Source organism: Wyeomyia smithii, chromosome 1, assembly GCF_029784165.1.
Source record: "Wyeomyia smithii strain HCP4-BCI-WySm-NY-G18 chromosome 1, ASM2978416v1, whole genome shotgun sequence".
Lineage (NCBI taxonomy): Eukaryota > Metazoa > Arthropoda > Insecta > Diptera > Culicidae > Wyeomyia > Wyeomyia smithii.
This window is the reverse complement of record NC_073694.1, coordinates 90,703,716-90,725,507: the sequence shown is the minus strand read 5'-3', so window position 1 is coordinate 90,725,507 and position 21,792 is coordinate 90,703,716. Positions and strand designations below refer to the sequence as shown.

Genomic DNA, 21,792 nt, shown 5'->3' with positions numbered 1-21,792 from the left:
ATCAATCTGCATAACTCGCAACCCCGGGTCACTGGTCTACACCAAATAAAAACAAAAAAAGATTTTGATTTTGAGATGCCACCCTTAAAAAAAACACACACACATACATATATACATACATACAGAAAATTCTCAGTACGTCGAACTAAGTCGAGTGATATATGACATTCCGTTTTATACCTTTGGTTTTGCCAGTGATTGCTATGCCGTTCTAGGAGAAAGGCAAAAAGGTTGAATTTTTCATGATTTTTTTCTAAAGAAACTAGAAGTTGTTACGCAACTTTTGAAAGAAATGTTCAGGATGTATTAATAAAAATCAAAACCTAAATCAATACACCTAGCGGTCAGACCCAGCCTTTCTCATTCAAACTGTTATTTGTTTCAATAGATTTACATGAATGCTTCAATCCAATAAATATATATTCACTCTTTAGGTTCTAAAATATTGATGTTGTAATCTATACATATAGAAATACAATCCGGTCTGTCTGTCTGATCCAAATAGGCTCGAAAACTACCGAATCGATCGACGTGAAAATTTGTATGAAGGGGTTTTTGGTGCCGATAAAGGTTCCTATGATAGTTTGAGACCCCTCCCTCTTTTGAAAAAGAGGGGTCCCATACAAATGAAACATAAATTTCTGCACAAGTCAAGAACAAACCAAGCAAATGAAACCGAATTTGGCATGTGGATGTTTTGAGGGGTTACAAATATGTCCATGCAAATGAAACACAAATTTCTGCACATCTCGAGAACTAATCAACTAAATGGAACCAAATTTGTCAGTAAAATGTTTTTAGTGGTAACAAATGTGTTCCATAATCGACCTCAGGTAACATTTTGGATTGTAAGATGGCAACTTCCGGTTTCTGGAAAACAGCCACAAATGGCCGATTTCCACCCAATATAATAATGTCCGGATCTAGTATGATACACAAGAGCTAAAATCGATCGAAATTTTCTCCAAATGCCATTATGAAATCCAAAATGGCGACTTCCGGTTTCGGAAAAACAGCGGAAAACGACCAAATACCACCCAACATGGGTATTTCCGGAACCGTGATGATGCACTGGAGCCACAACTCGACTTCAGACAACATTTTGAATAATTTTCGGGTTCTGATCACCGTGTGGCTTATTTTGTCGAGTTTCGATTGAGTTTCGGTGGGTTTCCCTTACTATTTAAACAAATTCGTTGACGTTTCGGTCTACTTGTCCTTTGTTTCGACCATCTTCAGAAAACAAATTTTCTATTGTGATCCCTTCGGTGGAAGAGGAATAGGAAAACCTACCCTTGAATTTAAAGACGACCACTTTCAGTTTCTGGAAAACAACCAAAATAACTAAATACCTCCCATGCGGGGGCCTAGTGTGGTTGATAACGTCTCCGCCAACCACGCTCGACGCCTGGGTTCGAATCCCACCGCCGACATAGTTGCCACATCGTTGTTGTCAAATTGAATATATTTAAGAACTCTGGATTTCTGCTCTTCGTTTTCTCACAAAAAACTGCTTTGCATTTTATTTTAGAAAAAAAAACACCTAATATCTTACAAAATTACGAAAAAACTTCACCGACCGCACGATACAAAAGCTCGCAACGCTGGTTGTTGCTGCTGCAATTGACCATATGAGTTGCTGAATTTACTGCCCTTATTGTTTGGGATTCGGGGTAGAAAAAACAATGTGGATTAAACAACAAAGTTCGTGTTTCGAGTGTGAGATCACGCTTAATCCTATTTGGTTGATTATTGTCTTCATAAACAATATTATGGCAGTTGCAGCCTCCGCATTCTTCTTACGCTTACGCTATCTCCTCACCCATACTAGAGCCGTTGAAAGCATAAGTGGTACATGTCCCAATAAAAAAATTACTGTTTTGTCTTATTGAACGAAATCCACCTTTGCACACTGTTTCCAAAGCTGAAAAACGTGATCGAAATTATTTTTACCCAAAAACATTGATTTTAGAACTGTAACGTCCTCAGCAAAGTTGTTTCAATAATTATTCTCCATGTTATAGAAGTTACAATTCACTGATTGATCCACTCAACAGTGAGAAACGAAGTTTACTTTTCTCATTTTTGAATATAAAAATCCACTTTGTTCAGCAAAGTTGTATCTAATTTTAAAAGAAACAACTTTGTTGAAGACATCATACTTCTATCTATTTATTCAAATGGACTTTTGTGGATTTTTTTATAGATTGCTTTTAAAAATCTTTTTTTGCTATTTAACTTTTTATAGTGATTTTCTACAATTTTCGAATGTTCTACAAAGTTGCTTGCTACAACGACCCCTCAAACCATTTTTTCAATATGACTTTTTATAGTGACTTTTTAAAATTTTCCAATGTTCTACAATATTGTTAACTACAATAAAACACACGAATTCACCGAAGAAAATTTATTTTTATCTCTCAAGTTTATTCAGTTATTAAAGATTTTTATTAAAATAATGCACTTATTTATTCACAAATATCTGCACAGGAGACAGCGAGAGACAAAATCCTATATCTGGACTAAATGACGTTTTACTTAAACTTAAATATAGAAAATGTTTAGTATCTGCAGATATTTGCAGATTTTGAAGATATCTGTTAGTAAATTAGTGCATTGTTTCAATAAAAATCGTCAATAACCGATGAAGTATGAGAGATAAAAATAAACTTTCTTGAATGAAATTGTGTGTTTTGTGATAGTAAACAACAATGTATAACATTGTAAAATTGTAAAAAATCACCACTAAATGTTATATTCAAAAAATGATTTTTAGTGGCCATCTGTAGAAACCTCCACAAAAGTCCATTTAAAAAGGCAGATATAAGTATGGTACCTTTGAGATAGTTGTTTTTTATGAAATGTGCAACCACTTTGCCGAACAAAGTGAATTTTTATATGCAAAAATGAAAAAAGTAAAATTCACTTCTCACTGTTAAGTGGATTAATCACAAAATTGCAACTTCCATAACATGGAGAATAATTAATGGATCAACTTTCCTGGAGGCACCTTGGCTCTAAAATCTAGTTTTTTGGGTCAAAAAAATTTCGATAACTTTTTTGCAGCTTTGGAAAGAGTGTGCATTGCCAGTTTCGAAAATGGTGAAGATCTAAGTGTTTTGGCAGGATAGGGTAACATAAACGTCATTTGTTTTTTTTTTCAATAAGTACATACCTCAAATAAAAAGAGATGAGGAAAATGGAAATTTTTAACGGGCAACCTATATTGTTACTTGCAGGAGCGGTGTAGTATCGCCACAAAAACGAATTCGACATTATCGACGGGTTTGTTCCCTTGACAACCTCCTTGACAATAACGCTGTCTCAACTTGAGTTTATTGCCTACCGGACGCATTCGAATATAAATAAACTGATCTGATGGTGTTGTTCGGGCAACGAAAGCTTAGCTTAGCTTAGCTTGACTGACTGCACATATCAATGGTTGCACTCCGTGATTGATCCGAATCAGTAAAATTGTACAGTGAATCAACTGAATGGGGTTGGGAGTGACCGACCATTCTCATTGTACAAGTTATAGTGACTCAATACTTTAAAGGATCAATAACGACGCCGGCCACGTCCTTGCAATCAGGTGGGAAGAGCTAAGGGATGTTAGTGTGACCCTTGCTATTTAGAGACCGTGTTTACCTCTGCATCTCCACAAAGGTCACAGGAAGGAGGTTTTTGTTAGTAGGGGAGGGGTCGTTGGATCAAGATTCACTTTGATAAGTGATGCGAACATACATATGACCCTTTCCGACCGAGCCCACACAATTGTGTAGGTAAAAAATGACTGATAACAAAACCTAAATCGAAGCAAGTTCTATATAAAAACACTTGCTTGCTCTTTTTTTAAATTTTTCGTAGCAGCTGCGATGTTGACACTAGCGGTGTGAAGAATAAAACAACGAATAGGACGTTCAAAAAGCGAGAAGCGAGAAAAGCGCGCCTTTAGGGCCGCGCACAGGTGTGCATGGTTTTTTTTAATGGAGCACAAAATTGACCGATTTTTACAATATAATGTTATTGGAGCCACGCATATACGACTACACGATGTGAATCTGATTTAAACCAATAAACCATAAAAAGGCCAATCACGAGTATCAGAAACGCACTTCGATAAACGTGGCTCTTTTAAAGGTATACTTTGCGTAGCCATTAGATTATTCAAGATATTCATAAACCGAACGAAACCTAATCCGATTTGCGACACGCTTATATCAAAGCTATTGGTGAACAATCTCCGGCTAAGGGGCCGTTCAATATTTACGAAAGCAATTAGGGTGGGGAGGGGGGGGTGTGCAATTTTCTTACGCTATCTTACAGGAGAGGGAGGGGGAGAATTGATTATCTTACGTAAGAAAAACATTGTTAATGCAGCTGTTCAAATACCCATGTCCATGAAGAGGTGAAGAGGAAAAGAAGTACTGTGCTAGCTTCATAATGATAAAATTAAAATAATAAAAACTATACATGCTGGCAGTAAGATCTTACTTTGGGGGAGGGAGTATCAAAAATCTTACGATGTCTTACAATGGGAGGAGGGGGGGGGTCGAAAAAGTGGAAAAATATGCTTACGTAATTATTGAACGGCCCCTAAACGGACAGTCAGAGACCGAGTTTATTTCTGAATCTCTACTACTGCGGCGGAAAGAAAAGTTTGTGTTGTCATGTCTTCACGATATTTGACGGAATCGAACACCGCTGCGCGCGGTGCTCGCTCATTACGCGCGAAAATCATATACAACCCGAAGCATCTAAGTATTAATATAAGTGAATAATAATCCTGAATAGCTTCAAGAAAGCAAGCGCACTTCGGCAGAGGCGGTCCTTTATAAGATTTACATCGCGTAGCTATTGAATTAATCTCGATATTTATCGACCAGATGAAACCTATTCCGGTTTGCAACGTGATTAAATAAAACCGAAGAACGAGCAGTCTCCGACTAAACGGTCAACGTGAGACATAAATAAATAAGACACATCGGGAAGTCACTACACTCTGAAAACCCTTAGATGTACTTAACAAACCCGAACCGAAGACGCGTTTACACCGGAGCGTTATGCACGGCAGCACTATTCCTTTCTACCGACGCAGACGCGCAGGGCCACGATGTTTCGCACCGGTTCTCTCATTTAATAAATAAACTAAGATACCTACTGAGTATAGAAACTGGCAAAGTTTCATGCCTCCAAAGCCTAAAAACTAGGAAAAATGCAAATATGCATATCAAACAAAACAAAGTGCTAAGCTTATTAACAAAATGCCAAAACAATCGCAATCAAAATTTAGTTGTCGTGGACTATCGTCAGCACGACCAAAACGGTTACAGTATAATTAAATAAAAATTGTTTATGTGTATTACAATTGCCCAAAAGCTAGGAATGTCATAAAATAAAAGCATAGAACTAAGTGAAATGTCTGTAACCGACCAGTTAGGGCATGGTAAGCGATAGGATCAAATACTTGTCGAGCGCGATATTAAATTTTCAAACTATATTGTAAAACTACCTATTTTGTCTTGTAAGAGTGTCATGCATTTATAGCTCATTTTTCAAAAGCCAACTTAATCATAAAACGAGCCCAACAAAAGTCAACAGATTGAATTTAAGATCGTAGTCTTTTTATTAATCAATCTGCATAACTCGCAACCCCGGGTCACTGGTCTACACCAAATAAAAACAAAAAAAGATTTTGATTTTGAGATGCCACCCTTAAAAAAAAACACACACACATACATATATACATACATACAGAAAATTCTCAGTACGTCGAACTAAGTCGAGTGATATATGACATTCCGTTTTATACCTTTGGTTTTGCCAGTGATTGCTATGCCGTTCTAGGAGAAAGGCAAAAAGGTTGAATTTTTCATGATTTTTTTCTAAAGAAACTAGAAGTTGTTACGCAACTTTTGAAAGAAATGTTCAGGATGTATTAATAAAAATCAAAACCTAAATCAATACACCTAGCGGTCAGACCCAGCCTTTCTCATTCAAACTGTTATTTGTTTCAATAGATTTACATGAATGCTTCAATCCAATAAATATATATTCACTCTTTAGGTTCTAAAATATTGATGTTGTAATCTATACATATAAAAATACAATCCGGTCTGTCTGTCTGATCCAAATAGGCTCGAAAACTACCGAATCGATCGACGTGAAAATTTGTATGAAGGGGTTTTTGGTGCCGATAAAGGTTCCTATGATAGTTTGAGACCCCTCCCTCTTTTGAAAAAGAGGGGTCCCATACAAATGAAACATAAATTTCTGCACAAGTCAAGAACAAACCAAGCAAATGAAACCGAATTTGGCATGTGGATGTTTTGAGGGGTTACAAATATGTCCATGCAAATGAAACACAAATTTCTGCACATCTCGAGAACTAATCAACTAAATGGAACCAAATTTGTCAGTAAAATGTTTTTAGTGGTAACAAATGTGTTCCATAATCGACCTCAGGTAACATTTTGGATTGTAAGATGGCAACTTCCGGTTTCTGGAAAACAGCCACAAATGGCCGATTTCCACCCAATATAATAATGTCCGGATCTAGTATGATACACAAGAGCTAAAATCGATCGAAATTTTCTCCAAATGCCATTATGAAATCCAAAATGGCGACTTCCGGTTTCGGAAAAACAGCGGAAAACGACCAAATACCACCCAACATGGGTATTTCCGGAACCGTGATGATGCACTGGAGCCACAACTCGACTTCAGACAACATTGTGAATAATTTTCGGGTTCTGATCACCGTGTGGCTTATTTTGTCGAGTTTCGGTGGGTTTCCCTTACTATTTAAACAAATTCGTTGACGTTTCGGTCTACTTGTCCTTTGTTTCGACCATCTTCAGAAAACAAATTTTCTATTGTGAGCCCTTCGGTGGAAGAGGAATAGGAAAACCCACCCTTGAATTTAAAGACGACCACTTTCAGTTTCTGGAAAACAACCAAAATAACTAAATACCTCCCATGCGGGGGCCTAGTGTGGTTGGTAACGTCTCCGCCAACCACGCTCGACGCCTGGGTTCGAATCCCACTGCCGACATAGGTGTCGATGGTTGTAAGGTGGCGTGATCCACTCACAAGCAACCCAACTGGTCAAGATTCAATCCTAGCCGACACCGGGAGATTTTCTGAGGCGAAAAATCTCTGGGATCACGCCTTCCATCGCATGAGGAAGTAAAGCCGTTGGCGCCGGTCCGTTGATAAACGGGTCGTGAGTTAGGGTCCTGGGTGTGGAGTCGCCTCCCTGGGCGCCGGTGATTGGCCACAACAGTGGCGGAACTAGACCGACGGAAAATAAGTGAGAATAAAAAAAAAAAAAAATACCTCCCCATATGGGTATTTCCGGTGTCAGATTGATGCCAGAAAATCTGATGAAAATGACCGAATACCACCCAATATGAATATATTCAGAATTAGGGCGAGGTACAGAGGCCAAAAGTCGAGGATGTTGTCATTTCGATGGAAACGTAACGAATATGATGCAATCGTCGTTTATTCATGATATGTGCACTTCACGAAGTGTACAGGCCGGGACTAAACTCGAATCCTCTCAACCCATAATGAAATGATGATAGGGTGCATAGGTTTCTGGGAGAAAACAAACACATGACTAGACTATATCAGCTCTGAGAAGCGATTCGATCGTTGCGTTTGTCTCTCCATAGGCCGGTAGTTACGGGAAGAAAGGATAGCAACAGAGGAAAATCATGTCGCCTGAACAGCTGCAGAGGTGTGGTGCGGTGAGAGGGAATGTGTGGGGGTAGGAACTGCTTCGGCAGTGGTTGAGTTTAAGCGAGAGTAGGAGAGCATACACTGTCATTTTCTTTCTTTTTCTGACAAAAAATCATATTCATGAGTCTAAAGAATAAGGATAAAACAAGTTCTGATCGCTCTCTGTAACAGAGACGAATAACTTCATATACCGAGAGCACATTGAGAACCACGTATTGTGGTGTACACTAATGAATAGAAATATATCGTGAAGAGGAAAGCAAATAGAGTGCACCAGCACCGATACTTTGTTTTTCGCATACTGACGACGATGTCAACGCATCCTAGGCTTGTTTTATATGTATTCATTAATCGCTAGAGGTGATTTTTTTTCCTTCGCTGGAAATGAGAACGTATAGTGCAGCCAAACTTTGAAACCACGTGTTCAATCATAATTTATCAGTAAACCCTTAACTAGCCTAACATTACATTATTGATCAAATCGGTTGTGTAGTTTCTGAGATAATGAAGTTTCGTGATTTTTACATTTCGGTACATTGCAGACGAAGTTACAGTTCGATTGAAAATTGAAATTCAATAGGGTGTTATGAGGCAGCTAGACCTTTTATTCGACACTAATTTTGTGGAAATCGGGTCATAGCTTAAGCAACTGTTATGTATTATTGTTAATAAAACATCGAAAGTCTATTATCTCGAAGATTACATGACTTATTTGAACATTACTAGTGTCATACGAACGAGTCATCTCTCAAACCTACAAATAACAAATTTCATATCAATTTGATATGTGGCCCAAAAGTTATGGAAAGGAAAGAAATTCAAAGACTATTTAAAACTATACCTACTTTGATCGATATATGTGGCCTCAACATAATTTGAATGTGGTATCTCACTATTTGAACGTTCCAAATTCATTGATTTCATGCGATGTGTTTAAAGTCTGCAAATGCACGACGAATCGGCCATAGGGTATGATCAAAGTCAAATAACAAATCGTTTGAAATGATTTGTTTTATCAAACCATGACCACATCCAACATTCTGTATATCGCCTTATTTCTGAATATATTCATATTGGGTGTTACTCGGTCATTTTCATCAGATTTTCTGGCATCAATCTGACACCGGAATTTCAAATTCAAAATGGTGTCCAGGGTCAATGTTCGGTTTCTATGCATCATCTCGATCACGGAAATATCCATATTGAGTATAATTCGGTCATTTTCGACTGTTTCCTAGAAGTTGTCATTCAGCAATTCAAAATGGTGCCTGAGGTCAATATTAGGTGTTTTTCGATCATTTTTGGCAGTTTCCCAGGAACCGGAAGTCGCCAACCTAGAGTCCAAAATGGGGTCTGTGGTCGATTCTAGCTGCTGTGTATCATTCTAGATCCGGAGATACTCATGTTAGACAGAAATCGGCCATTTTTGGCTGTTTTCCAGAAACCTGAAGTTGCCATCTTTCAATTCATAATGGTGTCTGAGGTCAATTTTTAGCTTCTTGCAACATTCTGGCTCCGGAGATACTCATATTGGGTGGTATTTGGTCACTTTGGGCTGTTTTTCAGAAACCGAAAGTCGTCATCTTGGACTTTGAAATTGCCTGTGGAATCAATTTCTGTCATCTGGGCGTAATTCTAGTTCCGAAAACATTCATATTGAATGGTATTTGGTCATTTCCGGCTGTTTGCCAGGCACCGCAAGTCACCATCTTAAAATTCAAGATTGTGTCTGTGATCAATTTTTAGCTTCTGTGCATCTTTCTGATTCCGGAGATACTCATATTTGATCGTTCGAGTCGTTCATTTCAGGCTGTTTTCCAGAAACCGGGAGTTGCCATCTTATAATTCAAAATGTTGTCTGAAGTCGATTTTTGGCTCCAGTGCATCATTACGATTCCGGAAATACCCATATTGGGTGGTATTTGGTCATTTGCCGCTGTTCTTCCGAAACCGGAAGTCGCCATTTTGGATTTCATAATGGCGTTTGGAGACAATTTCTGGATTTTGAACGTCATACTGGTTAAAGAAAAACTCATATTGGGTGGTATTTGGTCATTTTCAGCTGTTTTCAGAAAACGAAAGTCGCCATCTTAGAATTCAAAATGCTATCTTTGGTCGATTTTAGCTCTTGTGTATTCTTATAGATCCGGATATAATTATATTGGGTGGATATCGGCCATTTTTGGCTGTTTTCCAGAAACCGAAAGTTGCCATCTTACAATCCAAAATGTTGCCTGAGGTCGATTATGGAACATATTTGTTACCACTAGAAACATTCACCTGCCAAATATGGTTCCATTTAGTTGATTAGTTCGCGGGATGTGCAGAAATTTGTGCAGAAACTTGTGCTTCCAGAAGAGGGAATGGCGTCGAACCATTCTGGACATAAAAACATTCACATACCAAATTTGGTTGTATATTCTTGATTGGTTCTCGAGCTGTGCGAAATTTGTGTTTCATTTGTATGGGACCCCTCCCTTATAGAAAAGGGAGGGGTGTCAAACCATTATGCACATATTTGTTACCACTAAAAACATTAACCAGTCAAATTTGGTTCCATTTAGTTGGTTAGCTCTCGAGATGTGCAGAAATTTGTGTTTCATTTGTATTGAACCCCTCCCTTCCAGAAAAGGGAGGGGCGTCCAACTATTATGGACATATTTGTTACCCCATAAAACATCCACATGCCAAATTCGGTTTAATTTGCTTGGTATGTTCTAGAGTTGTGCAGAAATTTATGTTTCATTTGTATGGGACCCCTCCCTTCCAGAAGAGAGAGGGGGGTCTCAAACTATCATGGGATCCTTTATCGGCACCAAAAACCCCTACATACAAATTTTCACTGCGATTGGTTTGGTAGTTTTTGAGCCTATATGGATCAGACAGACAGACAGACCGGCTTGCATTTTTATATGTATAGATTACAACATCAATATTTTAGAACCTAAAGAGTGAATATACGTTTGGATTGAAGCGTTCATGTAAATCTATTTTTGCAAATAAAAGTTTGAATGAGAAAGGCTGGGTCTGACCGCTAGGTGGATTAATTCCGGTTTTTAATTCGTAATCGTTGTAATTGAGGATTGCAACGATTTTTGTCGGAACTAATTGATAATTTGGTGTGACATAATGCGAAAACGAATTCGACATTAGACAAGACGCGACAATAGGCTCCTTATTTTTCTTTTCATAATGGTCGCTATCCCTGTTGAATTGTTTTGAATCGTTCCACATCGTTGTTGTCAAATTGAATATATTTAAGAACTTTTGATTTCTGCTCTTCGTTTTTTCACAAAAAAACTGCTTTGCATTTTGTTCTAGAAAAAAAAACATTTTATCTCTTACAAAATTACGAAAAAACTTCACCGACAGCACGATACAAAAGCTCGCAACGCTGGTTGTTGCTGCTGCAATTGACCATATGAGTTGTTGAATTTACTGCCCTTATTGTTTGGGATTCGGGGTCGAAAAAACAATGAGGATTGAACAACAAAGTTCGTGTTTCGAGTGTGAGATCACGCTTAATCCTGTATGGTTAATTATTGTCTTCATAAACAATATTATGGCAGTTGCAGCATCCGCATTCTTCTTAGGCTATCTCTTCACCCATATTAGAGCCGTTGAAAGCATAAGTGGTACATGTCCCAATAAAAAAATTACAGTTTTGTCTTATTGAACGAAATCCAGCATTGCCAGTTTCGAAAATGGTGAAGAACTAAGAGTTTTGGCAGGATGGGGTAACATAAACATCTTTTGTTTTTTTTTTTCAATAGATACATACCTCAAATAAAAAGAGATGAGGATTGGTTTTAAAAATTTAATATGTTTGGGCAAATGCAAATTTTTGACGGGCAACCTATATTGTTACCTGCAGGAGCGGTGTAGTATCACCGCAAAAACGAGTTCGACATTATCGACGGGTTTGCTCCCTTGACAACCTCCTTGACAATAACGCTGTCTCAGCTTGAGTTTATTGCCTACCGGACGAATATAAATAAAATGATCTGATGGTGTTGTTCGGGCAACGAAAGGCAGATAAAGTAAAAAAATGGTTTTTCACGATTTTAAGAACGATTTCTAATGAATACAAAAATAATCATTAAAATCCGTTGCCCCGATCTCGAGTGATACTCTTTTTTACAAACGTCAGAACATTTTTGTTTATTAGGGATAAGGAAAATCATTGATTAACCTCACAACTGATTTATTGGTCGTCAGATCGACACTATCACTCCATGGAGATGGATGGACTCCATTTAGGAAACCAAACTTTGAAATTTAATTAAAAAAGAAAACTAGAAAAGTACAAAGTAGAAAACGTCAGTCAGATATCTAGTCAACAGAGCTACCAGAAGAATGTGAAAGCGTGAGGAATGTGAAAGCCTCAAATTTTTAACAATTCTCTATATTTAAATAAATAAAACATCAAAAAAAATTAGTACATAATAAAATTTTACATTTACTTACAACAAAATCTGATATTATTTTATACCTTTGTCCAGCCGGGAAAGCCGCAATTGATTCTCTTCGATTTTGTCCAAAAATGGTTGGTGGAACTCGGCTAATCGTAACAACCGAATGTCTACGACCACCGGGCTGAGGATTAGGTGAACTATATAGCGTTGCAAGGAATTCCTGTTCACGAGGAGACGGTCCCGATCCTTCACCTCCACGCTCCGAAAGGCGACGTACTTGACTAGCCGTTATGCCACTTGTACATGGTGGTGTAGGTAAGGAATGCTTACGTGTTTCGCGAGGATCACGCCATGGCGAGAGTAAGTACGGATTTTCTGGTGATTCTATGTCCAGGCTTTGACGGGGAGAAGACTGATAACTGATTTCTTCTTCCTTTTCACAATTTTCCAGTTCTTCAACAACAATTAAAGGTTCTTGATTGCTTTGATTGGGGGTGTGTGATGAACGACGTAACCTTGAGAACGTTTCTGAAATTTAAGTATAAAATGAATCTTTAGTTATCTCAAACCGTTAAATATTTCCTAGGTAAACGAAATTATATAAACGCCTTTTAGCTTTGCAACCTAAAGCACAGCAATGCCTTGGTGCTACATTTCGATTCGGAACTCGACCTTCTGTTTATTAAACACAGACTTCGCAGCCAACTGTTAAGTATATAGGACAAATGCAGGGCTAGCGCAACGATCCTTCTGACACTAACAGTCTCTCCCGAACCGAAACTCGAACCTATGACGACTGACTTGTTAGGCCAGCATCGTACCTCGAGACCTACTGGGGAGTCAGCTTTGTAACCTACACGGTAGGTAGATAGAGGAAAATCACAGTGATTTTGGGTACTGCAGGACTCACTATACTGTGTACCAGAGCTTAAATACACAGTGCAACACAAATTTACTTCTTCTTCTGCCTTGGCTTCTATGTATGATTTTTCATGTATTTTGATGCAAAAGCAAATTCCCCCGAGTTTGAACACATTTTACCTTAAGGGACAACAGTGGCGCCATTTTGAGTTTTTGAGAAATCCGAAATTTTCGATGTTTTTTCGAAGCCCAAAGCCAAATATCAAAGTTCTAAGAGTTTGTCCGCATATAAGTATTTTCTTACCCATCTTTAGAAAAATTGATCTTGAATCGGACTTAAACTGAGCTCAAAACGGTGATTCTACGGAAACGTTTTTGGCATGGTTTTAGGATATTTCACGAAGCGAAAAAATATCGAGTATGGTAATGCGCTAATATCTAAAAGTGCTAGTCAAATTATGTCTTACATTGAGTGAAAGAGTCTCAGATATCGATTGGTTGTTGTCTGATCCACGTAAAATGTCCCAATTCATACTTCCCCTACAATACTATAACAGGTTTATTTCGATTTTAAATTAGCTTATTTGAATTCTGTTTAATGTAAACAATACAAAAAAGAACATTTGGAAAGATTTTGCGGGGAGGGAGTGGCATTTAACTTTATCGAAGACGCGATGATTCTGAATCATACCCGAAGCTATATTTTTTTGACCGGTCCTGGTAAAAAATGCAACCCCCCCCCTCCTCGCAAATGGGAGAGGATCATATAAAGACAAATTGAAAAAGACATATTGTATCTTTGAGTATCGCTTACACTCTTGATAATACATTGAACAGATTTCAAATAAGTTAATATGACGTCGAGTCTTTCAGTGTTTAAGGGGAATCGGGGTAAAATTGACTTGTTGTTGACATTTTACGTGGATCAGACATCTACCAATCGATTCCTGAGATTTTTTCACTCAAAAATAATACATAATTTGACTATCACTTTTAGATATTAACGCATACTCGATATTTTTTCGCTTTGGTAACATACTCGATATTAACATACTCGATATTATTTCGCTTTGTGAAATATACTAAAACCATGCTGTTGCAGCCCACTGTGCCAACCGGTATTCAATGGCGGGGCCTAGCGTGGTTGTAAACGTCTCCGCCAACCACGCTCGACGCCTGGGTTCGAATCCCAACGCCAACATAGGTGTCGATGGTTGTGGGGTGGCGTGATCCACTCACAACCAACCCAACTGGTCGAGATTCATTCCTAGCCGACACCGGGAGATTTTCTGAGACGAAAAATCTCTGGGATCACGCCTTCCATCGCATGAGGAAATAAAACCGTTGGCGCCGGTCCGGGTCATGAGATAGGGTCCTGGGTGGAGTCGCCTCCCTGGGCGTCGGTGATTGGCACAACAACAGTGGCGGAACTAGACCGACGGAAAATAAGCGAGAATAAAAAAAAAGAAAAAACCGGTATTCAATCGGTTACATTTTTTTATGTTAGTAGTTTAAGTGTTTATGATAAATATTAGTAAATAATTAGTATGTGTGTCCAATCACAAATGGTGACTTCTCAACACTGAAAAAAAATTGTAATTTTAATTCTTAGGATTTGTTTGCTTTCGCAATTAGGACTTATCATTTGTAGGGATTTAAACCTACTTGTCAAGAAAGGGAAGTTAACTTACAACTAACTTAATTGCTAACTTATTGGCTATAAAGAGAGCTTATCGTAGCGATTGAAGATTGCAACGTTTTCTTCCTTGTTAAACAACAACTTGACCAGATCGGTACAGCATGAAGCATTGCTGGTCTAAAAATTTGTTTGTAAATCAAAAGTGTATTCTTTAAACAAAGTTTGGAATTTCTATTAATGAGAGGATATAAACATCTCGTATATTTGATACACTTTGCTTGAATAGTATACATACATCATTTTAAATGTAACCGATAAAAACTTATTTTCAAAGAGCACATTGAAAGTATACAATGTATATTTTCAATGTGCTCTTTGAAAATAAGTTTTTATCGGTTACATTTAAAAATGATATTGGCTGACAACTGTCACAACGGTGATATATAAAAATTCAATTTGTCTCCTTTACATTTGAATTCATCCTCTGCTAGCTTGTTGAGCAGTATAGTAGTTTATTTTCGCTCCGTTCGCTTTGTACGTTCGTTCGTAAGTTTCTGTTGTTGCGTTGGAAACCGACGCTACGGTGAACCCTCATATGGTTAAATCAAGAACCAGTTCCAGCACGGGGAAACGGCCTCGGCATGACAATACGCCTGATCCTACGGCTAAAAATCTTTTGGCCAAAAACAGATTCACTGTCCTGGAAAACGCCACGGATCCCGAAATAGCGAAGAAGGATAAAATCCCGCCTTTCTATGTGAAAGGCTTCCCGGAGGGTCTACGTGAAGCAAAAGTGTTTTTATTGACAAAGGACTGAAATGCACCATCCGCATGTGCATTGAAGGATACAAACTGATGGTTCCGTCGTTGAATTCAGATCCATAAGATGGCAGAGCTGCATGCCACCACGGGTCGACGTGTGGCGATCGTCGAGGGCGCACAATACTGGTGTGACCACTGACAGTACCTAACAGTCCCGGACCAGCAGCGGGAGGTCGCCTAGACGTGGTGAGTGTCGAACCAGGGACAGTCGACTCCTCGCAAAAGCCACAAGTACCCGGAAGCACCTCTGACGGAGCGATTAGAGCTGCTCCCATCACCCAAAAGCACTAACCCGCCCATTGGGACTGATGCCAGTAAGGTCCCGATTATGGCAACTGGCAGCGTAGTGAACGGATATGAGCTGGATCTCGTAATGGTACCGCGTCCTCTGGCATACCTGCATCGAGGTCCCTTAGTAAAGTTGTGTGACAACGGCTTGAAACGGCGAGGTGGTACCCGGTACAGGGGTCTTCGTCCCATACAACCTGGCAGGCCTTTCAGTACGTTCCGAGTCTATTGTCTGGTGGGAATCAGGCAGGAGTAGGATCAGATGGTTGTTCCTGACTTGCGCCGGTCCGTGGAGCCATAGTTGCTCAAAAGGCACTATGACTGCTTACCCTAGCCATGACTTCACTGATTCGGCATAGTCCACCATGGGACCACATAGGCGACTACTCCATCATGGACAAGGATAGCGGCTGGAAGGGGGACCCATTTAACCAAACATGAGTTAACAAAAACAAAAAGAGACGGGTGCGGAGGGATTACCTAATCCTTTCGCGCGAGGTGGCATCCAGCGGTCTCCGCAGAAAAAGGCGGAGGCGGATGCGGCAAATCCGTCCGTGTCCACACCAGGCCTTTTTAGCAGACGGTCCCTTGCTAGTCAAGGCCGTCGAAAGATGCATGGACACGCGGCCAAGAGTGGCGGCGTTGTCCAAACAACTCGACGCCATAATCGAGTTCGAGGCGACTAGGCGGAATATCGCTGGTGACCTGAAGCAGAGCCTTCTCCTGCTTCGGAGCACCATTGATGAAGCCAGAAAGGATCACGAAGAACTCGTAACTCGAGTAACGGCGGCCGAGAAAGCGACCAGGACCAAGAAGGCGACTGCATCCAAAAAGGTGCAGACAGACGCCCCCTCGTTCGCTGCACTCTGCTCTACGGGGCAGGTCGCTAAGCGAACGAGGCAGTCCCCGGGAGAAGCGGCCCCCCGGAACACCATGAAACGGTTGGTCGTGCTACTCCCACGGGAGAACACACCTACCGGTTCAAGGTCCACCGGGAAAACGGCACAGGTGGTGAACTACCGTAGAGGGTAGAAAGTGTCGGGAAGGTGCGACGCGCCAAGATGGCGGAGCGGCCAGAGGACCAAAAAAGGTCAAAAAGGCGCGAAGTAGGGTGTAGCTGGCCCACAGGCCGTGATGTGTTTCCGTCTACTAAATACTTTCCAGGACGTATAAACGAGTAGCTTAAGCGCTGTTCGCGCAGGGCCCTACGTTGTGTTCTATTTCGCCCTTTGGCATCACGGGTGGGGCAATTACGACCCAGGGACGAGCGTTCTTTCGACACGACAACACAATACTAACGTTCACTATACTAAGTACATTTATTCTGAACGGAAAATATTTACAAGTGAGCAGCGTGCCGGCGCTGTCGCCGGACGCAAATTGACTAACCACAATGAACTGAACACAAGCGCAGCTGTAGAGAGCGCTTTTATAGGCTGCCTCTTGTCTTGGCATTGTCGAGCCAGAACAAAGCTGAAAATAAGCGCGCGCAAACCAGCTCCAGAGAGGGCTACTCGTCGTGTTGAATTTTGCCCAGCACGAAACCTAAACCTCAGGGCAGGTTGTGGAAGAATTGTCCCGAAACGACATAAAGAAACGGTAGCAATTGTTGAATGAAGAATTACTCCGCCGCGCGTACGATGAAACCACTACTCCGCTTAGCCAAAAACAACCGTATTATCGAAACACGGAGGGAGCTGCGTAGCCGCAAGGTTACAGAGTCTGCTTTGTCAAGCGGATGGTCGTGGGTTCGAATCTTAGTAGAACCAGGCCATCCGATGTCAAAAAGGACTTAAGCATGGGTTTATTCTCAGGCTCCCCACCAGTTACCCTTCCTTTACGCTGAAATCTACAATACCTTTGCGTGACTTCCTCTTAATAAAAATAAGTCCCTCTTATCAATAAAACTGGCCAGAAGGACGCACGACGAAACTTCTCCAGGGAATTATAATTGGTAATATTTGGCAAGAGGAACGAGTATCGGTATAGTAGAACAGTAAGCGTGTGAGGAAGAGTATCACATTACACACAAGCACTGATGACAATAATAATAAGCATGCCACTTTTCAATAGCGGTATTGCTATTAACAGAAGTGCGGGATACAGCAGACACCCGGGCATATCTCACAATAGATCTACGATTCTGGTCGCAGTGAGGAAATCCATACAGAAAAAAAAAAAATCGAAACACGGAAAACACGAGTGTCCGAAAAATAAGCGTTATCATCACGGGCGGAACACCAATGCCAAATCTTTCTGTTCGATTCAGCGGCAATAGTGGGGCTGTTTCCCGCGAGCCACCCGGAGTAAAATAAGAACGAACAACGACAAAAAACTACACGTACGCGAATGTGAGAATTCTCCTAGACAAGATTTACCTGTTTGGGAAGCATAAAATCGAGCATAGTATATAGTATTTACAACGATTTACATTTATTGCATGAAGCGGGATTTACTTAAGTCTAACGGGTTAGTGGCGTGTACAGTCAATTATCACATTTTTATTTCCTCGCTTCTGTGTGCTTCCCTACTTTACTCCGCGGTCAAAAGAACTCGTCCAACAGACGGCTGGACGGCGAAAGCTTTCTATCAAGAAGGGTTTTTTTGTGTGTCTTTATCGGGCCCGGCTCATAGAGCTATTTTTACTCACGGTAGATAAAGAAGTCCCGTCGGTGCTATTAATAGCCCTACCTTTGATGACTTGTTGCGTTCGCTGCTGTTCTGATTGGCGTCGTTGGCGTCGATCGATGAGTTGCGATGGCGTCACTCGATGATAGCGATGGCGTCGATCGGTGTGGAGCGATGGCGTCGCTCGAACTACTTCGACGGCGTCGTTTGCCGGCTGATCACAAGTGCCGACGTTTAACCAAGGCAGCAACTTCCAATCCCGTCGTGGGTCAGCAGCGTGAGGGTGGCAGCGTCGCGCCAGTGCAGCGGCTAGTAATGGGCGAAAAGAAAGCCCAAAAAAGAAGCCGACGACGGCTGATTTGGGTTTTCAGCATTTTTTGTCGTACACACATTTCAACTTCTCTTACCTTCTTTTTTCTACAATAACACACGAAAAAGCGTCCGTAGACCGCACTCCTTTATTTAACCGCACTAGCTAAACCCTAACGAAACGGAAAAACTTAACTCAAAAGAACACTCACATTTAACAAAAGACTTACTAGAAAAAGCACGCGAAATAAACTAATCACACTACTGCCTCGTTCACGATCAGAATTGAAATGGACGAGTAGTAGTTCCGAAAACCCTCAGATAAGCTACGCGGTATTCGGTTTCCGCGATCGGAAGTAATGAACCACTTCAACACGATCATTTATGGCTTAAGCGTGAATGATTTTATCTCCTTCTTTCTTCCGTTCTTCCAATCGCAGATTTGCTTCCCCACCCGCTTCGGTATTTAGTGAGACGGAAAATACTTAGAAAAGGGAATTTGAAATTGCTGAATTCAATATAGTGGAGTATTTGTATACAAGCGTCTGATTATCAATTCTATCATGCAATATTCAACAGTGAAACTAAGTGAAATTGAATGATTTAAATTCGTATAACAGTGACCATGCTACAAGGGGGGATGCCCTCATACTCAAGACGGACGGGTCCAAGTACTCAGAAGTCTTGAAGATGATGAGGGGGAAACCCAGCTCAAAGATCTGGGGGCGGATGTGCGGAGTATCCGCCGATCTCGCACTGGCGAGATGATACTGGAGCTCCGGAAGGACGCCAAAAACAAGGGAGCTACCTACAAAACGGTAGCGAAAAAGGGCCTAGGGAAGGAGGTGCAAGTGTGGGCACTCGCCTCAGAGGTGACTCTTCAGCTTAAAAAGAACAGATCATGAGACAATTTGTATTTCAATTGAAAATGATCAAAACCGAGAGGATAAAGTAAAAATAAAGTGCTGGAATAGTTATTTGAAACAAGCAATGTCTCAGCTTGTTTCAAGAGGTTTGAATTTTCATCCAATAACTGGAAATTTGGACAATAAAGCAGCTGTTCTAACCAATACGCTGGAAGAGTGTACCAAGAATTTAGTTTTTGAAAAATTTGTTGAGTTACAAAATTCGAACAGCTGGTACTCTTTAGATCTTGTGCGTTTAAAACGTAAAAGAGATAAATGTTATAAAAAATTTTGCAGAAGGAATGATAACGATAATTGGAACAGGTACACCGCGGCGCGAAACATATATTCACGCACCTTGAAAAAGGTTAGATGTGCATATATACAACGGAAGATCGATCAACATCAAAATAACAGCAAAAAGTTATGGAAAACTTTAAAAAAATTAATCAAAAGTAATAATACATTATCACAGTCCATAACTTTTAATGGTATTGAGGAAAACTCCGCGCGAGTTATTGCAAATAAATTTAACAGTTATTTCGTGAAAGTGTTCAATCGATCAATCAAAGTATTGATGTGGTCAATGAACCTGACGAGATAATACAGCCGATCCAAAATAACTGTAGATTTGATGGTTTTCATCCTATTACTTTTGCAGAGTTGAAAGATATTTGTTTCTCTTTGAAGAGATCGGCTGGTATCGACAATGTCAACGCAAAAGTAATACAAGATTGCTTTCATGTAATTGGACACGACCTGCTGGACCTTGTCAACGAATCTTTACAAACAGGGCACGTGCCTGAAGTTTGGAAGGAATCTCTTGTGGTTCCTATCCCCAAAATTACTGGGACGGATAAAGCCGAAGAGTTCCGCCCCATTAATATACTGCACACATTAGAGACAATTTTGGAGCTAATTGTTAAAGGCCAGCTAATGCATTATTTGAACAGTAATAATTTGCTAATCCCAGAACAATCAGGTTATCGAGAGGGACACTCTTGTGAGTCTGCATTGAACTTGGTGTTAGCAAAATGGAAAGAGAAAATCGAGGCTAAAGAAACTATTTTTGCGGTGTTTTTGGATCTAAAACGCGCTTTTGAAACAATTTATAGGCCCTTATTGTTGCAAACATTGAAGCGCTTCGGTATCGTAGGGACAGCATACAAATGGTTTGAAAGCTATTTGTGTGCTAGAACTCAGAAGACTCGTTTTTATGATTCTGAATCAGTTTCCATTGCTAATACACTGGGTGTACCGCAAGGAAGTGTTTTAGGGCCCATTTTGTTTATAATTTATATTAATGACATGAAGCGAGTTTTACGGTTTTGCGATGTAAATTTATTTGCCGATGACACTGTTTTGTTCATTGCAGCTAAAAACCCAAATGATGTCGAAACACTTTTAAACCAAGATTTACATTATCTGGCGAATTGGTTAAATTTTGAAAAACTTAAACTAAACATAAGCAAAACAAAATATTTGATTATTTCTTCGGCCAACTCCAGACCAGACGTAAATATTGCAATTAATGGTGAGACGATTGATCGCGTGAATGAAGTAAAATATCTTAGAGTAATCATTGATGACAAGTTAACTTTTAAGTCTCACATTGACAACGTCATCAGAAAAATGGCTAAAAAATACGTTGTTCTGTGTCGTTTAAAAATTAAAAAACATATAGACTTTTGCTCATCCATCTTATTCCTTGCAAATAATACACAAATATTGAGATTACAGCGGTTACAAAATAAAGCAATGCGATTAATATTAAGACGTAATAGATACACTTCCTCAAGTTCCATGCTGGACGCGTTGCAATGGCTTTCTATGAAGCAACGAGTGTATTTTTTGACAATGGTTTTTCTTTATAAAATTTTTAATAATATTCTGCCTCGATATTTGTGTGATCGAATTGATAGAGGAAGTGTTTTTCATAAGTACAACACTAGAAACGCGGAGGACGCTAGAACACCACACTTTTTATTTAGTAGATCACAGAACTCTCTGTTGTACAATGGAATTAACTTTTTCAATTCGATGCCCAGACAAGTGAAACGTGCAGCAACAATGGCGGAGTTTAAAAGGCTTTGTATTTCACACATAAATCTGTTTTGTAGACAGATTTCAACGAACTTTTTGTAAATTATGGAGAAGATTGTGATATTTAAGTTTTTTT

The 21,792-nt window shown here is 39.9% G+C and overlaps 1 protein-coding gene across 13 annotated transcripts in view; it reads right to left on the bottom strand.

The window, feature by feature from the left end:
* LOC129718319 (uncharacterized) overlaps positions 1 to 21,792 on the bottom strand; it is a 381,616-nt gene that overhangs the window by 117,809 nt on the left and 242,015 nt on the right. For all 13 annotated transcript variants that reach the window (XR_008726865.1, XM_055668982.1, XM_055668973.1 and 10 more), the window contains one exon: positions 12,239 to 12,689. Coding sequence is in view for 12 of the 13 variants with exons in the window: in XM_055668982.1 (XP_055524957.1) it covers positions 12,239 to 12,689 (451 nt within the window). In the remaining variant the exon portion in view is untranslated. The remainder of the gene's footprint in view (positions 1 to 12,238; positions 12,690 to 21,792) is intronic.